This window comes from Trichosurus vulpecula, chromosome 1 (assembly GCF_011100635.1).
Source record: "Trichosurus vulpecula isolate mTriVul1 chromosome 1, mTriVul1.pri, whole genome shotgun sequence".
NCBI classification, from domain to species: Eukaryota; Metazoa; Chordata; class Mammalia; order Diprotodontia; family Phalangeridae; genus Trichosurus; species Trichosurus vulpecula.
Window position 1 is genome coordinate 361,164,262 of NC_050573.1, and position 21,880 is coordinate 361,186,141.

At 40.4% G+C, this 21,880-nt stretch overlaps 1 protein-coding gene across 1 annotated transcript in view; it reads right to left on the reverse strand.

The window, feature by feature from the left end:
• AHRR (aryl-hydrocarbon receptor repressor) overlaps positions 1-21,880 on the reverse strand; it is a 249,273-nt gene that overhangs the window by 211,591 nt on the left and 15,802 nt on the right. Inside the window, exon 2 of the mRNA XM_036742143.1 lies at positions 17,573-17,754. Within this exon, the coding sequence (XP_036598038.1) occupies positions 17,573-17,754 (182 nt within the window). The remainder of the gene's footprint in view (positions 1-17,572; positions 17,755-21,880) is intronic.

Sequence of the window (21,880 nt, forward strand, 5' to 3'; positions counted from 1 at the left end):
CAGGAGCTCCAAGTCTTCACCATCACTTCCCATGGCACCCATTTTCCTCCTCCCTTCTCCTCTTTGTTTTCTCTCTTTGCCAACTTTGCTTTATTCCACCTAACTTTTATTCCACTGCCTTCCTTTCTCCAGGGCCCCTTCTCTTACTTCTGGTGGAAAGGAATAATTTGGGGGAAAAGGGAGGAAAGAGAGAGTTCAGTAGTCTATCACTCTGGTGACTGGTTTACTGAACCCAGATGGTGCTGATCTAAAAAAAAAAGCTTCACGGAAGAAGTAATTGGTGAGCAAAATTTTGAAGGAGGAGGACATATTTTGGCAGACAAGAGGTAAGGTATTCCAGGAGAAAGGAATGACGTATGACATACAACATGTATGATGATGTGAAGACAGGAGAGGGTGAGATTTACTCAGCTAGAGCTAGCATGAGAAACCACAGAGAAGTTATGTTAAAGGTGGTTAAGTAAGGGAAAGAGCCCATTAATCAAAGTGCTGTTAAAGTCTATAATGTAAGTTTAAATTTCAGTATTTTTTTATTCTAAATTCCCTAAAGGATTAGGCCATGCTTTTCTCCTAATACACAAGAGCATTTAAAATATTGTAAAAATCAGAATGAGTCCAATTCTTGCCTTTCAAAATTTAATTCACAAATATTTATTGAGTGCTTACCATATGCGAAGGATTGATCTAGGTGCTGGAAACAAAGGAACGAAAACAAGTATTAGCCCTGCTCTCAGGAAGTTTACATTCTACTGGGGGACATAACATACCCACAGATAAGTAAATATAAGATAGGCCATGATGGGAAAGAGCACTGAAGAGACCCATGTTTGGATGGTACAAGTGTCCAACTTAATTTATATTCCCTTTATTTCTATCCTTTTTTTCCCAAAGGGAAGAAATAATGAAGGCTGAAGTTGGTCTATTCTCCTTAAGGAGAATAGTAGGTAAAAGCAGAACCTTAAAACAGTCTCAGGAAAAAAGGCCTTAGTACAAAGAAATAAATGCATTCAGCAAGTTGGCTACATGTTCTGGGGAAGACAGAAAGATATGGAAGGACTTTGTCAGTGGAGGGAGCATCCACAATGATGAAATCAAAGATCTATTCATGTCAAAGTTAAATTTTTCAAAGTATAAAGAGTTCACAGAATAATAAGATCTCAGAGTTAGAAGGAACCTCAGGGTCTTTTTTAGGTCCAAATTGTATCTCAACAGGAATGTGCTCTACAACATTCACAACAAGTGGTTGGTTATCCATTTTCTCTGCTCGAAAGCCTCCAATGATAGAGTATTTACTACTTCCAGAGATAGTTCGTTCCATTTTTTGTATAACTGTCAACGTTTTCCCCTCCTCAGGAATGATGAGTCACACTTGTATTCTCTAATGCTTCAGGAGAGTGAAGCTGGCAGATCACTTGAACTCAGGAGTTTTGAGTTAAAGTAGGATGGTGTAAAGTTAATAGGATCTGAAGATCTTCCCCACCCATAAATAGGCCTCATAGTGGAGCCCACTGAGGGAGGGACTTGCCTTAGGGGGAAGCTTGCTTGTAGGAAGGCTCATACCTTTTGCTAATTTCTAATTAGGCACTGAGTCAGGATAGTTGTGATGCCCTCTGGCTCTGAAATAGGGCATATATACTCTGAAGTGAGGTTTTGCTTTGGGGGCTCACTCACTGGAGGATATTCCTGTGATTTGATTCTGGGTAGATGTTAAGGAGGCCCCCGCTTTGAAAACCCAGATGTTGGTGCTTCTCTCTCTCCCTGGCAACTATGTATGTATTGCTTTTGGTCAGGCAGTTGTCTGTTGATCTGTGCTATTTTCTCTGTATTTTCTCTGCTTATCTCTACATTCAGGTGCTGACTTTGCCCCTGAATTAAGTGAATGATATATATGTTTAATTAAAGTAAGACTGCTGACCCCTTTAAAAGCAGATTAAAGAAACCTGTGCTAGCAGCCATCCTGGGCATGCTAGTGTACTTGCTGTTACAGATGGGCAGGTAGGTGGTACAGTAGATAGAGCACTGGGCCTGGAATCTGAAAGACTCATCTTCTTGAGTTCAAATCTGCCCTCAACACTTACTAACTGTGTGATCCTGAGCAAGCCACTTAACCCTGCTTGCTTTGGTTTCCTCATCTCTAAAAGTGAGCTGGAAAAGGAAATGGCAAACCCCTCCAGTACCTTTGCCAAGAAAACCCCAAACAGGATCAAGGAAGAGTCAGACATGACTGAAAAAGGACTAAACAGCACCACAAGGACTAAAAACCAACGTCTTTCCTAAGTACAGAATCGATGCGGTGAGCCGAGATCCACCCAGCTGCATGCGGAGGGGTGAACCAGGGCTGGTCTGAAAGTGGAACGGGTCAAATCTTCTATGCCAATAATTACCTGGATTGGGCCCATGAGGGCCACTATACTTGGAGTGTGGATGAGACAGGGAAAGAAGGAAGAAGGGAGGGCGAGGGGAGGAGAGGAGAAAGAAGAAGGGGAAGGGAGGGGAAAAGAAGAGAGAGGAGGAAAGAGACTTGGAAATTTGATGAGCACATAATAACTGTCTCCTATTTCATGTGTAAATACATTTATTAACTTTATACCATATATGCTTTTCATATGTGCTTACTGTCTCTCCCATTAGAGTGTAAGTGCATTACAAGATGCGATTGTTTCATTCTTTGCATTTTTATCCCTGGTGCTCTTAGTTCTGTTCTCTGGGTCCAAACAGAACAAGTATATCGTTGTCCCATATGACATGACAGTCCTTCAAATACATGATGGCAGTGACCATACACCCCTGGGACTTCTCCAGGACTGCAGAAGCCCCCCACTGAAAATGTTGGAATCCCTCCTACAGCATCCTGGACACATTCAGCTGCTTCCTGGCTTCATTCCCAGGGTAGCCTGTTACGTTGTTCTACAGCTCTAATATTAAAAGTTTTCCTCCTATTCGTTAAAGAACTCTGTCTCTTTATAACTTCCCACCTCGGGGGCCTAGTTCTGCCCTCTGGAGCTAGAGACATTCTGAGTCTAATTAGTCTTTCACTAATTAGTCTGTCCCCCTTCCTCATGTCTCCTCCAAGTGGTTCTCCCAACTATTCCTCATATGATATGGTTTCCAGACATCTCATTCCTCTGGTCACCCACTTCTAAACACATTCTAGTTCATCAATGTTCTTAAAGTGTGATGCCTAAAATGGAACACGATACTTTAACAGTGCTCTGATTCAAAGAGGACAGCAGAACTGCGAGTTCTTCTGACTGAATAACTATAGTTCTATTAGTCAGTCAGTAAACTTTTATTAAGCACCTACTATACGCCAGGCACTAAGTACTGAAGACATAAAGAAAGGTAAAAGACAGTCCCTGATCTCCAGAAGCTCACAGTCTAACAAGGGAGAGAACATGCAAACAAGTAGGTGCAACTAAGCTACAGACAGGATAAACTGGAGATAGTCGGCAGAAGGGATGAGCAGTAATCAGGAAAGGCTTCCAGTAGAAGGTGGGATTTTAGACAAGACTTGAAGGAAGCCAGGAGGTGAAGTCGAGGCAGGAAAACATTTGAAGAATGGAGGATAGCCGACGAAAATGCCCTGAACTGTGTTCACTTTTATTGTAACTGTTAGCCCTCCCCCCAGATCTTTTTCACACACCAACAACTATCAGCCAAGTCTCCCTCATACTTACCTATGCGTTTAAAAACAAAGAAACAAACCATAAAGGCAGGACTTTTTTATTTATCTCCCTGTTACAGTTTATCTCAGTTAGTTTTGGCCCAGGATTTCAAATTGTCATCCTTTTTTGAATCCTGATTCTGTCATCCCATATATCAAACATTCTTCCCAGCATGGTGTGATTCAGAAATTTGATAAGCATGGTCTCTATGCCTTTGTCCAAGTTTTTTTAGGGGAAAAAAATGTTGACGAGCATAGTAAATGCATGAGTACAGAAATCCCTTCCAACTCTGGGATTCTGTGGTATTGTGCGTGAGAGGGCAATAGGAAAAACCTTCTGGCATTACACTAGCAATCTCCCTCAAGGTTACTATTATTCATTAATCAACACGTTTTGGATATAGCTGTTCATTCAACCATGCCCATCAAACTGCACTATAATCCAGTTCCTGTCTGTACAGTCCACCCACAAGAGCATAATGAGAGCCTTTGAGAACACTGTAAATTGCCGTGCTGAAATCAAGTCCAATGAGGAAGACAATATGAAAACAACTACAAATAAGATCTATACAGGATAAACTGGAGATAATCCACAAAAAGAAACAAAATCATTCTGTCTTGTCAACCAGTTTTGTTGTTCAGTCGGTTTCCACTGTATCTGATTCTTCATACTCCCATTAGGGTTTTCTTGGCAGAGATACTGGAGCGGTTTGCCAGATCATTTTACAGATGAAGAAACTGAGGCAAACAAGGTTAAGTGACTTGCCCAGAGTCACACAACTAGTGAAAGCCTGAGGCCAAATTTGAATCTTTCTGACTCCAAGCCCAGCCACCATTCACTGCACCACCTAGCTGTCCTTCTGTCAATTAATAAATTGTATCAAAAGAGAAATGAAGTTAGTTAGGAATGGCCTGTCCTTGGGGAACCCATGCTGGTTTCAAATGAACTCTTTTCAAAGTGCTTATAAACCATCTATTTGGTAATGTGTTCTAGAATCTTCCAGATCATAGCTATTAAACTTGCTAGTCAACAGCTTCCAGAACCTACCTTTTCATCTAAAATATCTATGTGTGTATATATGTATATATGTGTGTGTGTATATATATGTGTGTGTCTGTATATGTATATACACACACACACTCACACACACACAACATTTACGTAACTCTGGCACCAATCTCCTTGATTTCTCAAAGATTCTCAGCAGTGATCTGTGTCACATCTACAAGATACGTAGGTAGCCTGAGATGTAATATATATATATATATACCCCTAGAGACCTGAGGTACTTTAAATCCATGAGGTATTCTTTTAGTATCTTCTCACCTATCTTGGGCTTCAAGTCCCTCTGAATGTCACTTGTTCTCTCGTCACAATTGCAAGGTTTTTCCCCTTAATGGAGAAAATGGAAGAAAATTAGTAATCCAATGCTTCTGCCTTCTCTCCTGTCTTTTGATACTATCTTGTGTAATAAGCATTGGGCCTACCCTTCCCAGTTCCCCCTCTTGTTCCCAATGAGGCTCTGAAGAAAGCTGTTCCTGACCTTGGCATTCGTGTTTTCCATCTCTGGCTCATTCCAGGCTTTACCATTCCAAACACTGCAACTTAGCTCCTTTAAATACCCCAAGCACCTAGAACAATGTCAGGCACTTAGTGAATAGGGCCGAGGAGTGGGGAACCTGCAGTCTCAAGGCCTTCTAGGTCCTTAGGTTTGGCCTTTTGACTGAGTCCAAGTTTTATAGAACAAATCCTTTCTTTAAGGGGATTTGTTCTGTGAAGTTTGGAATGGGTCAAAGGGCTGCACTTGAGGACCTAGAGGGCCACATGTGGCCTCAAGGCTGCAGGTTCCCCAATCCTGGAATAGGTGATAAATGTTGGGTAATGGTGATCACTGCAAACAAATAGGAGATGGTTTGTAAAGAGAATATAAAAAATCCTAAGAAATCATTCAGTTAGAAGATGATAATGTGACCATCTCTTCTTCCTTTTCATAGCCATAAAAATAACTCACATTTGTGTAATGATTTACATTTACAAAGTGTTTTCCTCAAAGCAATAATATTATAACAATAATAATATTATTTTAGAGACTGAAAGTAACCGGGCATATTCAACTAGTACATTAAAAAGCAAGCACTTAGCTTTAAGTATCCTAACAAAGTCTAGTATTTGTTCACCATTTTACATGGGCTTTTCACCCAGAAACATGCAAGTGAACATTATTATCTCTGGTGAAGACATCAGCCTGAATAATGAAGAACTCAAAAGTACTATTAATTATGGAAAGATTTAATGAAAGCAGGACCCTAAATCTAGATCACATCCCAGAGGCATTCTAGTCCCACCCCCTCATATTACAGATGGGAAAACTGAGTCAGACAAGTTGTAAGCAGTTATAAACAGAAACAGGATTGGAATCCATGGCCTCTCCCTCCAGAACCAAGGTTCTTTCCATTGTACCTAACTTCTGGGCATCTAGAACTCACAGCAGCTAGGTTCCAAGGCATCCAAATCCAGAGGAAGAAAAGTATTGAGATTTTCCTTCAGCACAGCAGGGCGATGAGCTACAGGCTACTACAGGGAGACTACAATGAGAAAAAAATCCTTGCAAGCATCTGAGGGAACTAGGAGTCATATCAAGAAAGCCTCACTCGCTTTTCTTTTCCCTTATCGTCAAAAGGAAGTCACTATGAGAAATGGAGATCAGAAAAATAGGCCAAACCACAGAGGCTTCCAGGCTGCCCAAATAAAAGAAATTGGCCTGCAAAGCTTCAAAAGAGCTGTCTCAAAATGACAAGATGCAACATGAGAGAAGAGACATCTCTGTTTGCTGCACCCTTGTAGGAACTGAAAATCAGGGTCAGGACTGTCTCCCTGCCCAACAGTCAGTCACCTCCCCATCTGAAACACCACCTCGTCAAGATCCACTCCAGCTGAAAGAAAAGCCTGGCAACGTGGTTGGAAGCAAAGCCAAACAACGAAAAGGAGAAATTTTCAGCTAGATCCCTAAAGTAATCCTAGAAAAAGTAAAGACAAATAGGATTCCAGTAAAAGAAAGGCAAACCGAAGTCAAACTAAATCTGGAACTGAGACATCATCACACACACACACACACACACACACACACACACACACACGGAGAAAGACCAAGGGGATGTACTTCAACCAAGCAAACTTCTATTTCCCTCCAGACAACACTTTATCTGACCATCCTACAGCATACAGGTTCTTCCTTCCCAAAGTCCCTGTATCAATTCCCTCGACTTTTTCCCTATCTTCAAATCTCCCAATTCAGCTACTTCTCCCTAAACTCAAGCCAATCAATTCACTCCAGGAAACCTTGAGAATCTCAGGATGTTAGAACTGGAAGAGACGCTGGGAAATGGTTGACTGACTGGACGTCTGAATGAATGAATGAGTGAAAGCATTTATCAAGGGCTTACTATGTAACATGCACTGTGCTAAGGGCTGATCATCCAGACCATGAATTCTTTACCTTTTTTGTGCTATAGATGTCTTTGACATTCTGGTGAAGAATATGTAATAATATTTTAAATGCACAGAATACAAAGATTACAAAGAAAACCAACTATGAAATGAAATAGTTATTACAATATTAATTTTTTTAAAACTTCAGAGCTCAGGTTAAGAACCTAGATTTAGTCTGCTCTATCTTTTTTTAAATTTTTTTTCCCTCTGTTTAGATAAAGAAAACTGAGACCCAAAGAAGCCTGCCCAAGGTCACAAAAAGTAGTGTGTGGCTGAAAGAGGATTTGAATCCAGGTGTTCTGACTCCAAATCCAGTGTTATCTCCACCATACTGTGTTGTCCTTAATCTGTCATTCCAGCCCAATCTACTGATTGTAAAGGGAAAGAGGCAAGAGAATGTGAGTGGATCAGCCCAGAAGTCTTTTCCCACTGCTAGTATAACATGCCAGAGCAGATGATCCATTGTGGCAACTGAGGATCAGGGTGCCTGTCTCACACAGCAATGTAATCATGGTACCTGTATAACCTATACCAGATTGCTTGCTCTCTTGGGGAGAAGAGAGGGAACGAGAAAAATCTGGAACTCAAAATCTTACAAAAATGAATATTGAAAACTATTTTTATATATAATTGGAAAAAAAATAAAATATTAAATTAAAAAAATGTAATCATGGCTACAATGCAGGCTTCTCTCTACCCCACGCCCAATTTGCCTTTTTTTTTAATACATACACTCTTGCCTCTCTTCTGGCCTTATTTATCAGTTTTAGTGTGTCTCAAAGATGACATGCTGTTAGCATAATGCCACAAAAGATGCTAATTAAATACTGCGCCAATCAGTTAATCAGCAAGCATTTGTTAAGCTTTTACTATGTGCCAGGCAGTACACTAAGTGCTGGATATAAAAAAAAAAGACAAAAGACAGTCTCTGCTCTCAAGGAACTCGTCATACTCTTTATGAGGAAAAAGAGCATGAACACAACTATGTACAAACAATAATTAAACAGGATAAATTATAGATAATCAACACAGGGAAGGCACTAGCACTGCCAGAAAGTAAGAGGACCAGCTATCACTCGCTCAGAGGGCCACAGCTCCAAGCATACTTGATGCTTTCCTACTAGGGACAGACTAAGCTGAGAGTTGATGGTTACTGTAGTGTTTCCCAAAGTGAGGGAAGTCATGGGAGGAGAAGTCCTCATGGGATTGCAGAGACCAAGAAGTAAAGTTGTCTGGTGGATACTAGGTCTGTATCCCAAAGAGATCATAAAAAATAGAAAATGACCCACACATACAAAAATATTTATAGTGGCTCTTTTTGTGGTGGCAAAGAATTGGAAATTGAGGGGATGCCCATCAACTGGGGAATGGCTGAACAAGTTGTGGTATATGAATGTAATGGAATACTATTGTGCTATAAGAAATGATGAGCAGGTGGACTTCAGAAAAACCTGGAAAGACTTATGTGAACTGATAAGGTAAAAACCACATTGTGCAATGACTAACTTTGATAGACTTAGCTCTTCTCAGCGATGCAAGGATCTAAGACAATTCCAAAAGACTCGTGATGGAAAATGCCGTCCACTTCCAGAGAAAGAACTCTGGTGTATGAATGCAGAGCAAAGCATAGTATTTTCTCTTTTTTTCTTTCTCAAAGTTTTCCCCTTTTGTTCTGATTCTTCTTCAACAACATAACTAATGTGGAAATATGCTTAATATGATTGTACATGTATAACCTATATCAGATCACTTGCCATCTTGGGGAAGAAAGAGGAGACAAAGGGAGCAAGAAAAAAAATTTAGAACTCAAAATCTTATGAAAGTGAATGTTTAAAACTATCTTTACATGTAATTGGAAAAAAATACTACTAAGTGGGGAAAAAAAGTTGTCTGGCAGAAATAACAGCAAAAGTGGGCTATAAAATTAGGGTAAACTGAGAAAGTGGCTTCATCCACTCCCTTCATTCAAATTAAGATTTCTCTAGAGCATTAAAGGTCTTTCTTACCTCAAAGCATGAATCCCATCAAGTGTTTGATCCTCAGTTTTAACACTTCCAGTATTATCACTAGCCCATAGATTAAGAGCAGCTGAAAAACTCAGAGAAGGGAAATCAATGAACACGTATTTTATTAAACACCTACTATGTGCCAAGCACTGTGCTAGGTACTGGGGATACAAGTATGAAGAATGAAATAATGCCTACTCTCAGTAATCTAATGGGAGAGATAAATTAGAGCTATCTAGTTCCAAGGAGCTATTTGGTCATGCCAACATCTAGCTCAGAGCCTGACCGACATTGAAGGAAATCCTACAACAGCTACTGTACCAAGTGAAAAGGCAAATTCCAAGCAGGTACTTGGAAAGTTTCTTCATCTGAATAATTACCAGCATCAATAACCCACTTGGCTGCATCTCCTATTTGGGTAAACAAATGATAGAAGATGATCAGCAAGATCTCTAGAACTTTGAAACCTTAATAGACTGCAGGAAAATTGAAATTTCTTACCTTGAATGGTATGAAGAAGCAAAGGTGACCCAACAGATAGGCAGAGCTGCCACTCACCCAACTCTACCAGCCCTGAAGGGTCTTACAATACCCCATGGATGTTTCCTGGTGCAGAATTTAAATGGGCATAGAGAAGGGAGAAACATGGGTACGCCACTTACACTTCTGTCTTCACCAACAGACAAAAAGAGCACAAATAAGTAAATCCCTCCATAGTATATAAGCTGAAGCTTCTGGCTGTATTCACTGCATGAGGAAACCATTCATAGAAGACAAAGGCAGGCCAGACAAGAGGTTGAGTCATGCAGAAAAGAATAGAAATAAATCTGATGAAAGCTAAGGGTCTCAAGAGTAAGATGTATCATATCGCATAAAACAATCCTAAGGAAAGTCATTTTGAAACCCTGCTAACAATCTTGAAAAAAATCTGCTATGTAGGTATAGAAATATCTAATCTTATATCATCTATGAAGCTAGGTTCTCACACACTATATTCCTGGTCATTACTGAAATGATGAAGGTGCCACATGCATACACAAATCTTAAACTAAGATATTAATAATTATCACAACATAGTGCATTATTACATTAAAGATCAGTCATTGAGAGGCCACCTAGTGGTAAAGAGATTTGTCTGCATCTACTACTTTCTGACATCTGCTTATGTATGTAAGGCTCATCAGACCAGTGGATTGTTAAGGTCTAAACCAATGGTTTCTTTGGGTTCTGTTTTTTTTTTTTTTTGTTTTTACATTAAGGGAAATGTGAGTATCTTAATAGTTCCAGATTGTTATTCTTAGAGTGTTCAACAGGAAAGACTAATTCATTATTTTTCATCTACATTCATCATTCTGATACATTTTCCTATAAAATTCAATTAACACACTTGTAATGGGCTTTGTTCTTCTTGCTTTTTAAATGAGAGGAGGGGAGTGGGAGAGAAAGAAGTCAGAGCTGGAAATAAAAATAAGTCGAATTTTTAAAAAATTTTTCAATTAACATCCACCCCTTCTCATTTCCATAATTAAGTCAATTATATTAAGCCTTAAAAGATCTCAAGTTGAAGGTAAAAATGAACTCAATACTGAAAACATCCCAGATATCTTTTTGATATTATCATCTGCATTTGCTGGTTAAGTGTAAATATCACTGATAAATTTTTAAAAGGTCACAATTTAATAATAACCTCAGGTTCATAAGCTTATAGTCTGAGAGCTAGATGAGATCTTAGCAGGAGTGGGGAACCTGCGGCCTTGAGGCCACATGTGGCCTTATAGATCCTCAGGCCTTTTGACTGAGTCCAAGTGTTAGGGAACAAACCCTTTCATTAAGAGGATTTGTTCTGTGAAGCTTGGATTCAGTCAAAGGGCTGCATTTGAAGACCTAGAGGGCCACATGTGGCCTCGAGGCCCCAGATTGCCCACCCTGAGGATTCTGACAGATGAGGATCATGAGGGCCAGAGAGTTCAGCGACTTTTTCTGACTATGGCTAGGTAATATAGTACATGCTACTGTCCAGAAAAAAAAAACACAAATATGATGCTAAGATAAATAAATCCACACTTTGGCTGTTTGAAATTACCTGGATACACTCTACTGTTCACACAGTAGGAAGAAATGTAGCGTGGGGAGTAGGGGTTGTGAACTGTATGACATCACGCCTTTTGAAGATTATTCAACACGAAGTGGTTTTTGCACTTAACAATATTGTAGCACAAATCTACTAGGTCTGGACATTCAGCTTTCTTTAGTAATAATAGAACAAATGTGGAAGCTTGGATGATTCCCATACATACCATCCCAAGATGGGCACACCATTTTTCAAAACGATTTAGGCCTAACCACATGTGCAAAGCAAAGGGCCCTAACATCCCAAAATCAAGGATTTGAGGGTGAGTCAGAGATTAAAATACTGGCAGAATCATAAGGTTCTAAAGAGATCTGCAGACCTACCAAACCAAAGAAAGCCAGAAGGTGGTACTATGAGGTTCTACAGGGGCCTCAATGACACCTTTCAGGGAGAGAACTGGATCTCCCGGGTCACAATGACCAAATCTACATTTTGAGTAAGACAAACAGTACTTCACTGTCTTAGGCTGGCAGTCTCCTAACTGTGGTCTCAACCAAGTGCTAGTAAATCAAAGGGGTGCTAACGGTAGGATAGGCAGTACATCAGAGTACAGACCAAAGAGCACTCAACTATGATGGGAGCTCCGCTGAGTGGCCATAGCAAAGCCATCCTATCTTTTCCAGACCATGGCTCCTTCAAGTATAAAATGAGAGGCCTGCACTAGATGGTTTTTAAGGGCCCATTCAGCTCTAGCGTTCTATGATTTTCCTACCATCTAGGGACCTGAATATAAAAAGTGTTTAAAACAACAAACACCCAAGCCTAGAAAGTTGGAAAATGAGAGTGGGATGTCTAAGCTCAGTGATCTTTCTGCTACACCCCTGTTACCTTCACGTCTGGATTTCTTCATTTCCATTTTCTGCTCAGGAAATTAAAACTTTGTTCAGATTTGGAGTCCAAGGACCTGCTTTCCATTCTACTCTGCTATCATCCTCGCTACTTGTATAAAACTGAACAAATTCACTCTCTTGGGCAGTTTTCTCCTCTGTATGATGAAAGCCCTGGCTGGACCAGACGATCTCTAAGTCCTAAGATCCTCTGAACTTCTAGAATGAAGTTAGATGAAAGATGAATGTATATCCAAATATATGAATAGTTTATGCAAGGAAAACTAAGCAATTTTCATATTGTTGTTAAAATGATCTTTTCCTGCATCTTTTCCATGGGGAGAAGTTTAATGGGCCTTGCCTATTTAACGTCTAGAGAATTCACATGAAGAAATAAAACACTAGCTATATCTACTTGGAAGATTGCCTTCCTTGTCCCATCCTTCAGACCAGCAAGAGAAATACACCCACCACCAGCTGCAAATTACAGCTATCAAATGTTTACCTAAAATTTTAAGTCCATGAAATGAAGAAAATTTTACTGAGGAACTTCACTCACAGCCATAGTGGTAAAGGGTGGCTCTCAATGCAGCAGCTGCACATTTTATGTCACGAAAGACTCATATGGAAACTTCCTTGGATTCCTGGGCCTAACCACAACTGCGGCAAATAAAACTGCTCTTCTAACCCCCCAGATAGCAGTCTCCTAGAAAAGCATGACATCTCTTTGATGATCTGAATAAAAAATTGCCAACTTAGTCTTCTCATAAAAATAAATCCTACCCACCATGACCAACAAAAGACCATGGAAGCAAATATTTTAGCTAAAATGTCTAAGACTTGTCTGCATCCTCAATTCTCATGCCTTCTTATCCCTCACCAACTGGACCTGCTCCGGACTTACGGATCCCAATTCATGTCATACCCAAATGGAGAATTTCAGGATACCAGAAGGCTTCAAGGGCTGAACCAAAAAATAAAATCAAACTCTCTGCTGTGGAGAAACAAGAGACAGCTCTGGAGAGGTAAGGGTGGAAGGAAAATCGAGAGTCATAATGAACTTTAAAGCAAATCCAAACCAGCAAATCTATCCTAGAACTTAAAGTACTTACGTGGCATCTTACAAATCATGTAACACCCAGGCCTACACTTGTACAATTATTATACATCTTAAAGTAAGAATGGGAACAGCCTTTGATAGGAGAAGAGTAAGGCGAATTTTTTCTTAATATGAAAATTCAAGCAGTAAAGATTATGCCAATGACCCAAAGGATTCGCACAGATTTGCTCACAAGAATACCAGACATTTTATTCTTCCTAACATTGTTCCCAAATCTTTGACTACTGCCCTCTTCCTAAGTTGCCTTCCATCCTACCCCCAACTCTGTAGTTTTAAATTCTCTTTTTTATTTTTCTTTTCTTCTATTCCGTACCTGCCAGTTTATGAAATCTTGAAAGGTCCCTCAGAGATCACCTAATCTAAGCCTATCATTTTACAAATGGTTTTAGGTAACTCAATTACTTTTTACTTTAAAAAAACTGCTTAGCAAAAATCCTGTTATAAAGGTGGTATATCAGGAAATCAGAATAACAGCTAAATCACCCTACTCCTAAATATGAAATTTCTGTGGGAGAAAAGGTGAAACATATGATACTTAATGATATGTGAAGGGACATGATTTCACTCTACCAAAGAATGAACTTTACTAGACTTGAAGTTTTTATTTGAAACTCAATTTCACATAGTGAGATCTAAAAAGAATCATGACCAAGACAATATTCAAAAAAACACAAATTTAAGCTTAGGGAACTGATATTTACTCAAGTACAAGGCATCCCAAAAGTCTTAGTGCCATCTTAAACCATTAAAGCTTAAAACTGCAGTAAGACTTTTGGGACACCCTGTATATCTCACATGATCTAAATAAAATTTTAAGGGATCTAAAGGGGAATAATCCCAAAATTGAGTAGACACAGGAACTGAGGAATACATGTAGTCGAAAAGAGAATAATAACAAGGCAATAAGGATTTATTAAGCACCTATTATGCGCCAGGCACTGTGCTAAGGGCTGAGAATTCAAAGAAAGACAAAAGACAGTCCCTGACTTCTTGTTGCTCACAATCTAACAACGTAGACAACAAGCAAACAGCTATATAGCTATATACAGGACATAAAGGAACAAAACCAAAGAAAATGCAGTTGTCCAATGGTAGGTAAGTGGTTGAGAATATTTAGCCGTGGAAAGTTTTGGGAAGCCCACTTTCCTCTTTAATGTGTGTGTTACTGAAACATATGGAAGCAAGATAAAGAAGAAAGCCTGTTGAAGACCAAGGGAGAGCTCCACACACTGGTCTCTAAGCCTCTCATGAGTAGGTTAGTCATTGCTACTAATAATCACAAAGGAATTGGGGACTAGATGCATGATTTTATCAGTGCAGGGAGCTCCCAGTGGAGAAGTCCTACCAAAGCAAGTCATCACTTCCTCTGAAATATATCATTGTAGGAAGCAGCCTAGGGCCCTCAGAAGTTAGGTGACTTACCCAGGACTACACAGTTACTATATTTCAGGATGGGTGGATGGGAGTGGAAGGGGGTGCATGAAAACAAATCTTCCTGGTTTTAGGTTTTCTCTATTCACTATATTATGTTGTCCCTATAATAATAATAATAATAATAATAATAATAATAGCAGATTTTTTGTGTAGTGCTTATAAGTTTTCTAAACATTTTAGATACATGATTTCGTTTAAATCTCACAACTAGATGAGGAATGTCCTCATGTTATAAATAAGCAATGATATAGAGTGAAGGCCAGTTACAAAATGGAGTGGGTTTAGTATGGGAATTGAGAGAACCAATCGGATTCTGTCTCATAAACACCAACTCCATCTTGTGCTGCCACATGGTTTAACCCCCATATTGTTTTTCTGTAAATCATCCATGGGAAACTTGATAGTAAAACAGAGCTTCTTAAACTTCCTTGTAACCCCTTTTCTCTTTCCAGCAGCTTTCATTGGCACTGGTGGCCTGAGGGCATGCACAGTGCAAAGTATGCTGGTTATGTGTTCACAGCCAAGGCTGCATTCATTACGTTTGATTTTTAATTAATTTTTGGTCGTTGTGCATTCAGAAACCTTTTACCGTTGCCAAATTTTTCGCAACCCCACACGGGGTCACAACCCACAGTTTAAGAAGCACTGGTAAGATCTCTATTGTTTCATAAATTTAGCATCTCCCAGTTCTGGGAAGGGAAAGATCTCAAAACCCACTCCCCCTCCCAAATGAACTGAAACTCGTTCTTTCTTCCACCCAACTTGGAAAATCCAACATCTTTCTTCCAATTAGAAATCATACTACCTAATCTTGTATCCTGGTTTAGATTCTGTTGTCTACTTATAATGCAAATAAGTCTGTCTTCCCCTGTAGTCAGGGTCCGGTGCCAAGCTGAAGAGACCTAGTCCTGACTTGTTTTGTAATTGTCATGTATTGCTTAATAAATCACTATCCTCAGAAGCTCAAACCTTGGTTTCCTCAGTTACTCAGATTTCACCCATCACATGAGGAAACTGAAGCTCAGAGATGCTAATAAGCACCTCATGAGCTTAGGAAGCATAAAAACAGGACCCTATTCCTTAATAGGATCGTCAATTTTGAACTAGAAGAGAAGCTTAAAGATGAAGAAACTGAGTCTGAGAAAAGTTAAATGCATTGCCCAACACTACATAACTATTTGAAATATGTGAGGCAGGATTTGAACCTTCATCTCTGTGACTCCAGTTCCAGGGCCTTATTCACTTCCCCAAGATGCCTCTGATTCTGCCTTTATTCTTCCTTTCAGTTGCTTTTGTGAGGCTAGTAAATTGTCAGCATAGTGGGGCAAGAGAAAAGAGGGGGCTGTGAGCTAAGCAGGAGTAGACTGTGACCTTGGCTTGGACCAGCCTATACAGGAAGATGAGTGAGGCACAGTCAGTAGTCGGCATAGCGCCCAGCCCTTTCAGAAGAAGCCGCCTTGTCAGAAAGTTCCAACTCTTCCAGGAATCACCCAGCTATTATGGAGGCAACTCTACCCTCTCCATTACAAACCTCTTCCCAGATTTCACGACCCAGGTAATCACAGGATGGTCATGCAGCCAGCAGGTATAAGAAAGTTACGTTTTCTGCTTGCCGTAATACTTCCTAATAATAATCTATTAAATTTGTATTTTGCTCCCACAGAAATGCTCTTGTTTATTCCTCATAACAACTCTTTGGGGTAAAATAGGACAAGTATTAGTATTCCTTTTTTACGGGTGAAGAGACTAAGGTTAAGTGACCCATGTGACTTGCTTAACAGGATCACTCAGGTGTAAGTGCAGGCGAGCCATATTTATGCCTGCTGCTAGACTATGGCTTTTTTTTAAATCAAATTTCCCCAGCTAGGTGGCGCAATGGTTAGAGCACTAGTCCTAGAGTCAGGATGAACTGAATTCAAATTTGGGCTCAGACACTCACTGTGACCCTGGGTAGATTACTTAACCACAGTCTGCTTCAGTCTCCTCTGCTATGAAATGAGGATAATAATATCACCTTCCTCACAGGGCCGTTGTGAGCTTTGGCGCAGTGCCTGGCACACAGTAGGCACCTAATAAATGCTCCCTCCCTTCTCCTGTGCCCTTCCCCTGCCTCCCAGTTTAATTACTGCAGCAGACTATTTCAGAGCCAGGGAGTCTTGAGTATTAGAAATGGAAACATATCAAAACACAGAAATGCTGCTATTATACGCACATTTGATTTCTGTTACACGGCGGATGAAATTAGCTCAACCTATTTAAGCCAAGAGCTAACACTTTTCTTAACTGTCTTAAAGCACTGTCATGATCATGTCACTCCTCCATACAAAAACCTTCTGTCACATCTCCATTGCCTATAAAATGGCATTTAAATTCCTGATTTGGGCGTTCAAAACCCTCTGCAGTCAAGCACCCAGGGCATCAGCAAGAGGGAACCCAGAGAGCAAACAGTGGTGGGGAACCTGCGGCCTCAAGGTCACATATGGCCTTCTAGGTCCTTGGGTGCAGCCTTTTGACTGAGTCCAAGTTTTACAGAACAAATCCTTGAATTAAGAGAACTTGTTCTGTGAAGTTTGGATTCAGTCAAAGGGCCGCACTTGAGGGCCTAGAGGGCCACATGGGGCCTCGAGGCCACAGGTTCCCCACCCCTAGAAGGCAAAGCCCTTGGTGACGCCCATGCTGAAGGGCAAACGTATCAGAACTGACCCACAAGGGCAGCGGTCATCCAGATGCTACCTATCCATGGCAGAGATCTTCCTAGGCAGTTTCTTTATTTTCCAAAAGGCACCAATACATTCCTGGTCATTTTAGGGACACAATCTCTCTTCCCCTGGATCAACTATTACAGCTTTTGGAATATATTTCCCCTCCAGGAAAACCGAAGAGACCTATACGAGTCTTACCTTGAAAGAAGCTTTTCACCCTGAGATAGCTGACGCTGAGACGTAAGACCGAAAGTTTGTCCAGTTTGGAAATGATGTCAGGTGGAAAAGGCAGCAGACTGGCGAGATGATCCAGCTCGGCATTCAAACGATCTCGGTGCCTCTTGGAAGGATTGGACTTTTCATTCCCCACAGCCGGCCTTCTGTAGGAATATAGGCCAGGTAACAGTGGTCAACCCTTTCGTCACGTGCATTCAGATATTAACTGGTCAAATGTAATGAGATAATGATTTACAAAGTCTTTTTTTCCCCAGAAGAAAAAGTATGTTTAACGTCTATCAACCCAATAGGAAAAAAAACTAAACCCTAGTCTTAGCGGTTCATCCTTTAAAGAAAGCTCCAATTTCATAATAACACAGGTAGCCGGCAGAAATGGGGAATGGTGATACAAAAAATCACACCCAAGACCAGGCACCTATGAACAAAAATGAAAAACACAGAACTACAATGATGATTTTCCCATCATGCCCCCAGAAACCTCAACATCCTTCATGATCACTCCATCCTGGAGTTCACACCTCATAAGTACCCCTTCCCCTGGGACCCCCTCTCTGACAGGAAAGGATGGAGGTGTAGCGCTCCTCCCAGAAACTTCATTCGAGGAAGGTAACCTGGTAAGCCATCTCTTAATTTCCCATCTGGCTGCATTCCTTTGGACTTTACCATCCTCCTCCTCCCTCCACCCATGCTAGATATCTCCCCCCTTCTCTTTTTCAGTTTCCTTTGGCCTGTTGTCTTCCCCCATTAGACCATAAGCTTGTTGAGGGCAGGAGCTTGTCTTCCTTTTTACTATGTTTTTTTAATTCCCAGCACTAAGCATAGCACCTTGCATATATAGGAGCTTAATAAATGTTTCTTGACTGACTGATTTACCGCTACACCCACTTCCTTGGTGAAGGACAAATACAATAATTGTTTACTCAAACATTCTTTTTTGTCTTCTGTCAAATCACAGTCTGTGCTATTGTATATCAGGTTACTCAATGTCCCTTTCTAAAAAGATTCATGTGATACATTTCTTGAGTTTAGTTTCAGGAAAAAAATTTGTGTCTGAAAATGATTTTATAGACTTCTCTTTTCAGAAAATGAAAATTACATAATTTGATGTATTTCCCCTTTTTCCAGAAAACTTAGATTCTAAGATCCCCTTAATAAAAGGATTTGTTCTGTGGAGTTTGGATTCAGTCCAAAGACTGTGCCTGAGTACCTAGAGGGCCAATATGTGGCCTCGAGACCACAGGCTCCCCACCCCTGACTTAGAACTTGATTCCATATCCGGTTGAATTAAGTGATTCATCTTGAATGCATCTCTTTCCATTTAAGTGACTCTATTCTGTTTTATCCTTAAATGTCTTATTTTGCATAGCATTTTAACTTGTAATCTGCCTCAACTCTTCTTGGAAGATGATGGTTAGATAAATAGATAGATGAATGAATAAATTAATGGGTGAATAAATAAATAAATGCACAAACGAAGAAACAGACAATTTAATAAATGACTACAAGTCTGGTCTGTAGAGACTTAACTAGGAATCACTATATCTGGGTCAAGCAGCACGAACAAATAGTGAAAATATCACTCATTCAGAAGCCCTCAGACCTGGGTTAAATTCTTTCCTCTCATGCTCATTACTTATGTGACTTTGTACATGTAGCTTAATATCCCTGTGCCTCAGTTCTCTTACCTGTAAAATTAAAGGGTTGATCAAGGTGGTCTCTGGGATCCATTCAAGCTTTAGGTCTATGATCCTACAGAGACCCTCAGTGAGGGTAAGGGGCTGCCACACGGAGAGGATGGGAGGCAGGGAGGCTCACTTTAGGCAGATATACGGTGGCTGCCTATTTTAGCTAATTATGCTTGCCAACTCTACACTAGGTGAGCTCTGTTGTTTCTGTACCGCTGAAGGGCAATGAGAATTGTCAGTGCCTCTAAAAGTAGTACTCTGGAGCAAAGTCAGGACCCATCCTACCCTAATTATGATTCTGTTGTTCCATCAGATCGATTCCCCACAGCTAATGACCAACTATATACTCTGTTGATACCTTGTGAGCTATCCTCATTAACCCAAGTATAACACCAGTCTTCTGAGTTATCAGCCCTCCACTCACCTCAAGCATTGAGAAGAGCCTCCAAACCAGAAATGTGGTAGAAAAACAAAACTCACTTATGAGAACAGAAAAAAATCTCTGAATTACAATGATAAAACAGCTGTCAAATTATGCTGAACAGTTGAAGTTTAACCTAGTGAACAATTTATACAACAGCAAGCAACACTATAAAGACAAACAACTCTGAAACCTGGAAGAACTCTGATCGATGCAATGGCCAACCACAATCCAAATAACTGATGATGTGCTCCCAGCAGAGAGGTGATGGGCTCCAAGGGCAGAATGAGATACAAATTTTTGTACATGGCCACCTTATAAATTTGTTTTGCTTGACTATTCATGTGTTACAAGGGTTTGTTTTTTGGGGTTTGTTTTTATTTTTTTTTTACAATGGGGAGTAGGAGAGAAAATAAATGCTTGTTAATTGAAAAAAAAAGCTGAAGATTATACTGAACATAATGTGATTACCTGGTTCAATGGCTAGAGGGAAAGGAGCCCTCTCATTGCCCTGCAGAGAATATTAAAAACAAAACCACCTGACACAAGGCCCTTGCCTGCATAGAAAAGAGACAAGAGAAAAGAAAGCTGAAAGAAGGAAGAATGTGGCAAAGAAAAGAACTAATGAGATTAGAAATGCAATGGTAGCAGACAGTACAAACAGTGACAAGGGCAGCTAGCAACAGACCGACAGTATAGACCAAGAGGATAAACTACAGGAATGAAAGAAGAAAATTATGAGATCTCTGCAGTTCCAGGAAGGGGAAGGAAATCGCCCCACTCATCTCACTGGTCCTTAGGGGAGACTCCGCTGCAGGTACATCAACTACAGGACAATCCTGCAGTGTTTGAGAAGGAAAGGCAGGGAAGGAGTGGTACATTTAGTGAATGAAAGTCCAAAAGGGTCCTTCCACTGCCTCACAGGACATCATTGTACTTATTTGTGAATAGGCATTTGCAGAGCATTTACTGTATGCAAAACACTTTTGATAATTTAAGCAGGGCCACACTGAGAACAGCTAGGTGGCACAGTGTACAGAGTGCCAGGCCTGAAGTCATGAAGACTCATCTTCCAGAGTTCACATCCAGCCTCAGACACTTACTAGCTGTGTGACCCTGGGCAAGTCACTTACCCCTGTTTGCCTCACTTTCCTCCTCTGTAAAATGAGCTGGAGAAGAAAATGGAAAACCACTCTAGTATTTCTGCCAAGAAAACCCCAAATCGGATACAACTGAAACAACTAATTGATACCACTGAAAGCACGATGATGAAATATATTCTAAATCTGAAGGCATGTTGGCCAGAGTTTAGTGGCAAGCTGAGCTATGACACAGCAGGGCGTCACAGCCTGTACAGTGAATCAATCAACACATCTCTACTGAGTACAAGTGACTATATGAGGCTGTACTGTGATAATGGTGTCATATATCTAGCACTCCACCTCTATTATCTAATTTGATCCCCACGGCAACCCTGTGATTTCATGTATCAGGAAACTGAGCCTCCAAGAGGTTGTGACTTGCCCACAATCACACAGATAATAAGCGTCAGAGCCAGGATTTGGCAGCTAGGTGGTGCCATAGTGCATGGAGCGCCAGCTCTGAAATCTTCCTGAGTTGCAATCCGGTCTTAGCCGCTCACTAGCTATGTGACCCTGGGCAAGTCACATACCCGTTTGCCTCAGTTTCCTCATCTGTAAAATGGACAGGAGAAGTAAATGGCAAAATACTCCAGTATCGTTGCAAGAAAACCCCAAAAGGGGTCACTAAGAGTCAGATACGACAGAAACGACAAAACCACCACAACAAAATCCAGGATTTGAATTTAAATACCCTCTTGCTCTAAAGCCACATCTCCCTTTTACTACACAATGGCACACTGGACAGCGTACTGGACCAGGAGCCTGGAAGACTTAAGTCCGAATGCTGCCTCGGACACTTGTGTGATCCCAAGAAAATCACTTCTCTCACTCTCTGTTTCTTCCTCTGTAAATGGGGGGTTAATAATGGCCCCTACCTCACAGAATTATACTTTTGAGAATCAAATGAGATAATGTTGGGAGTTTTGCAAACCTTAAAGTACCACACGAATATTAATAGTATTTTTATTTTATTTTTATTATTTATTAACATTGCCAATTATAACACCGCCAATTAATAAAT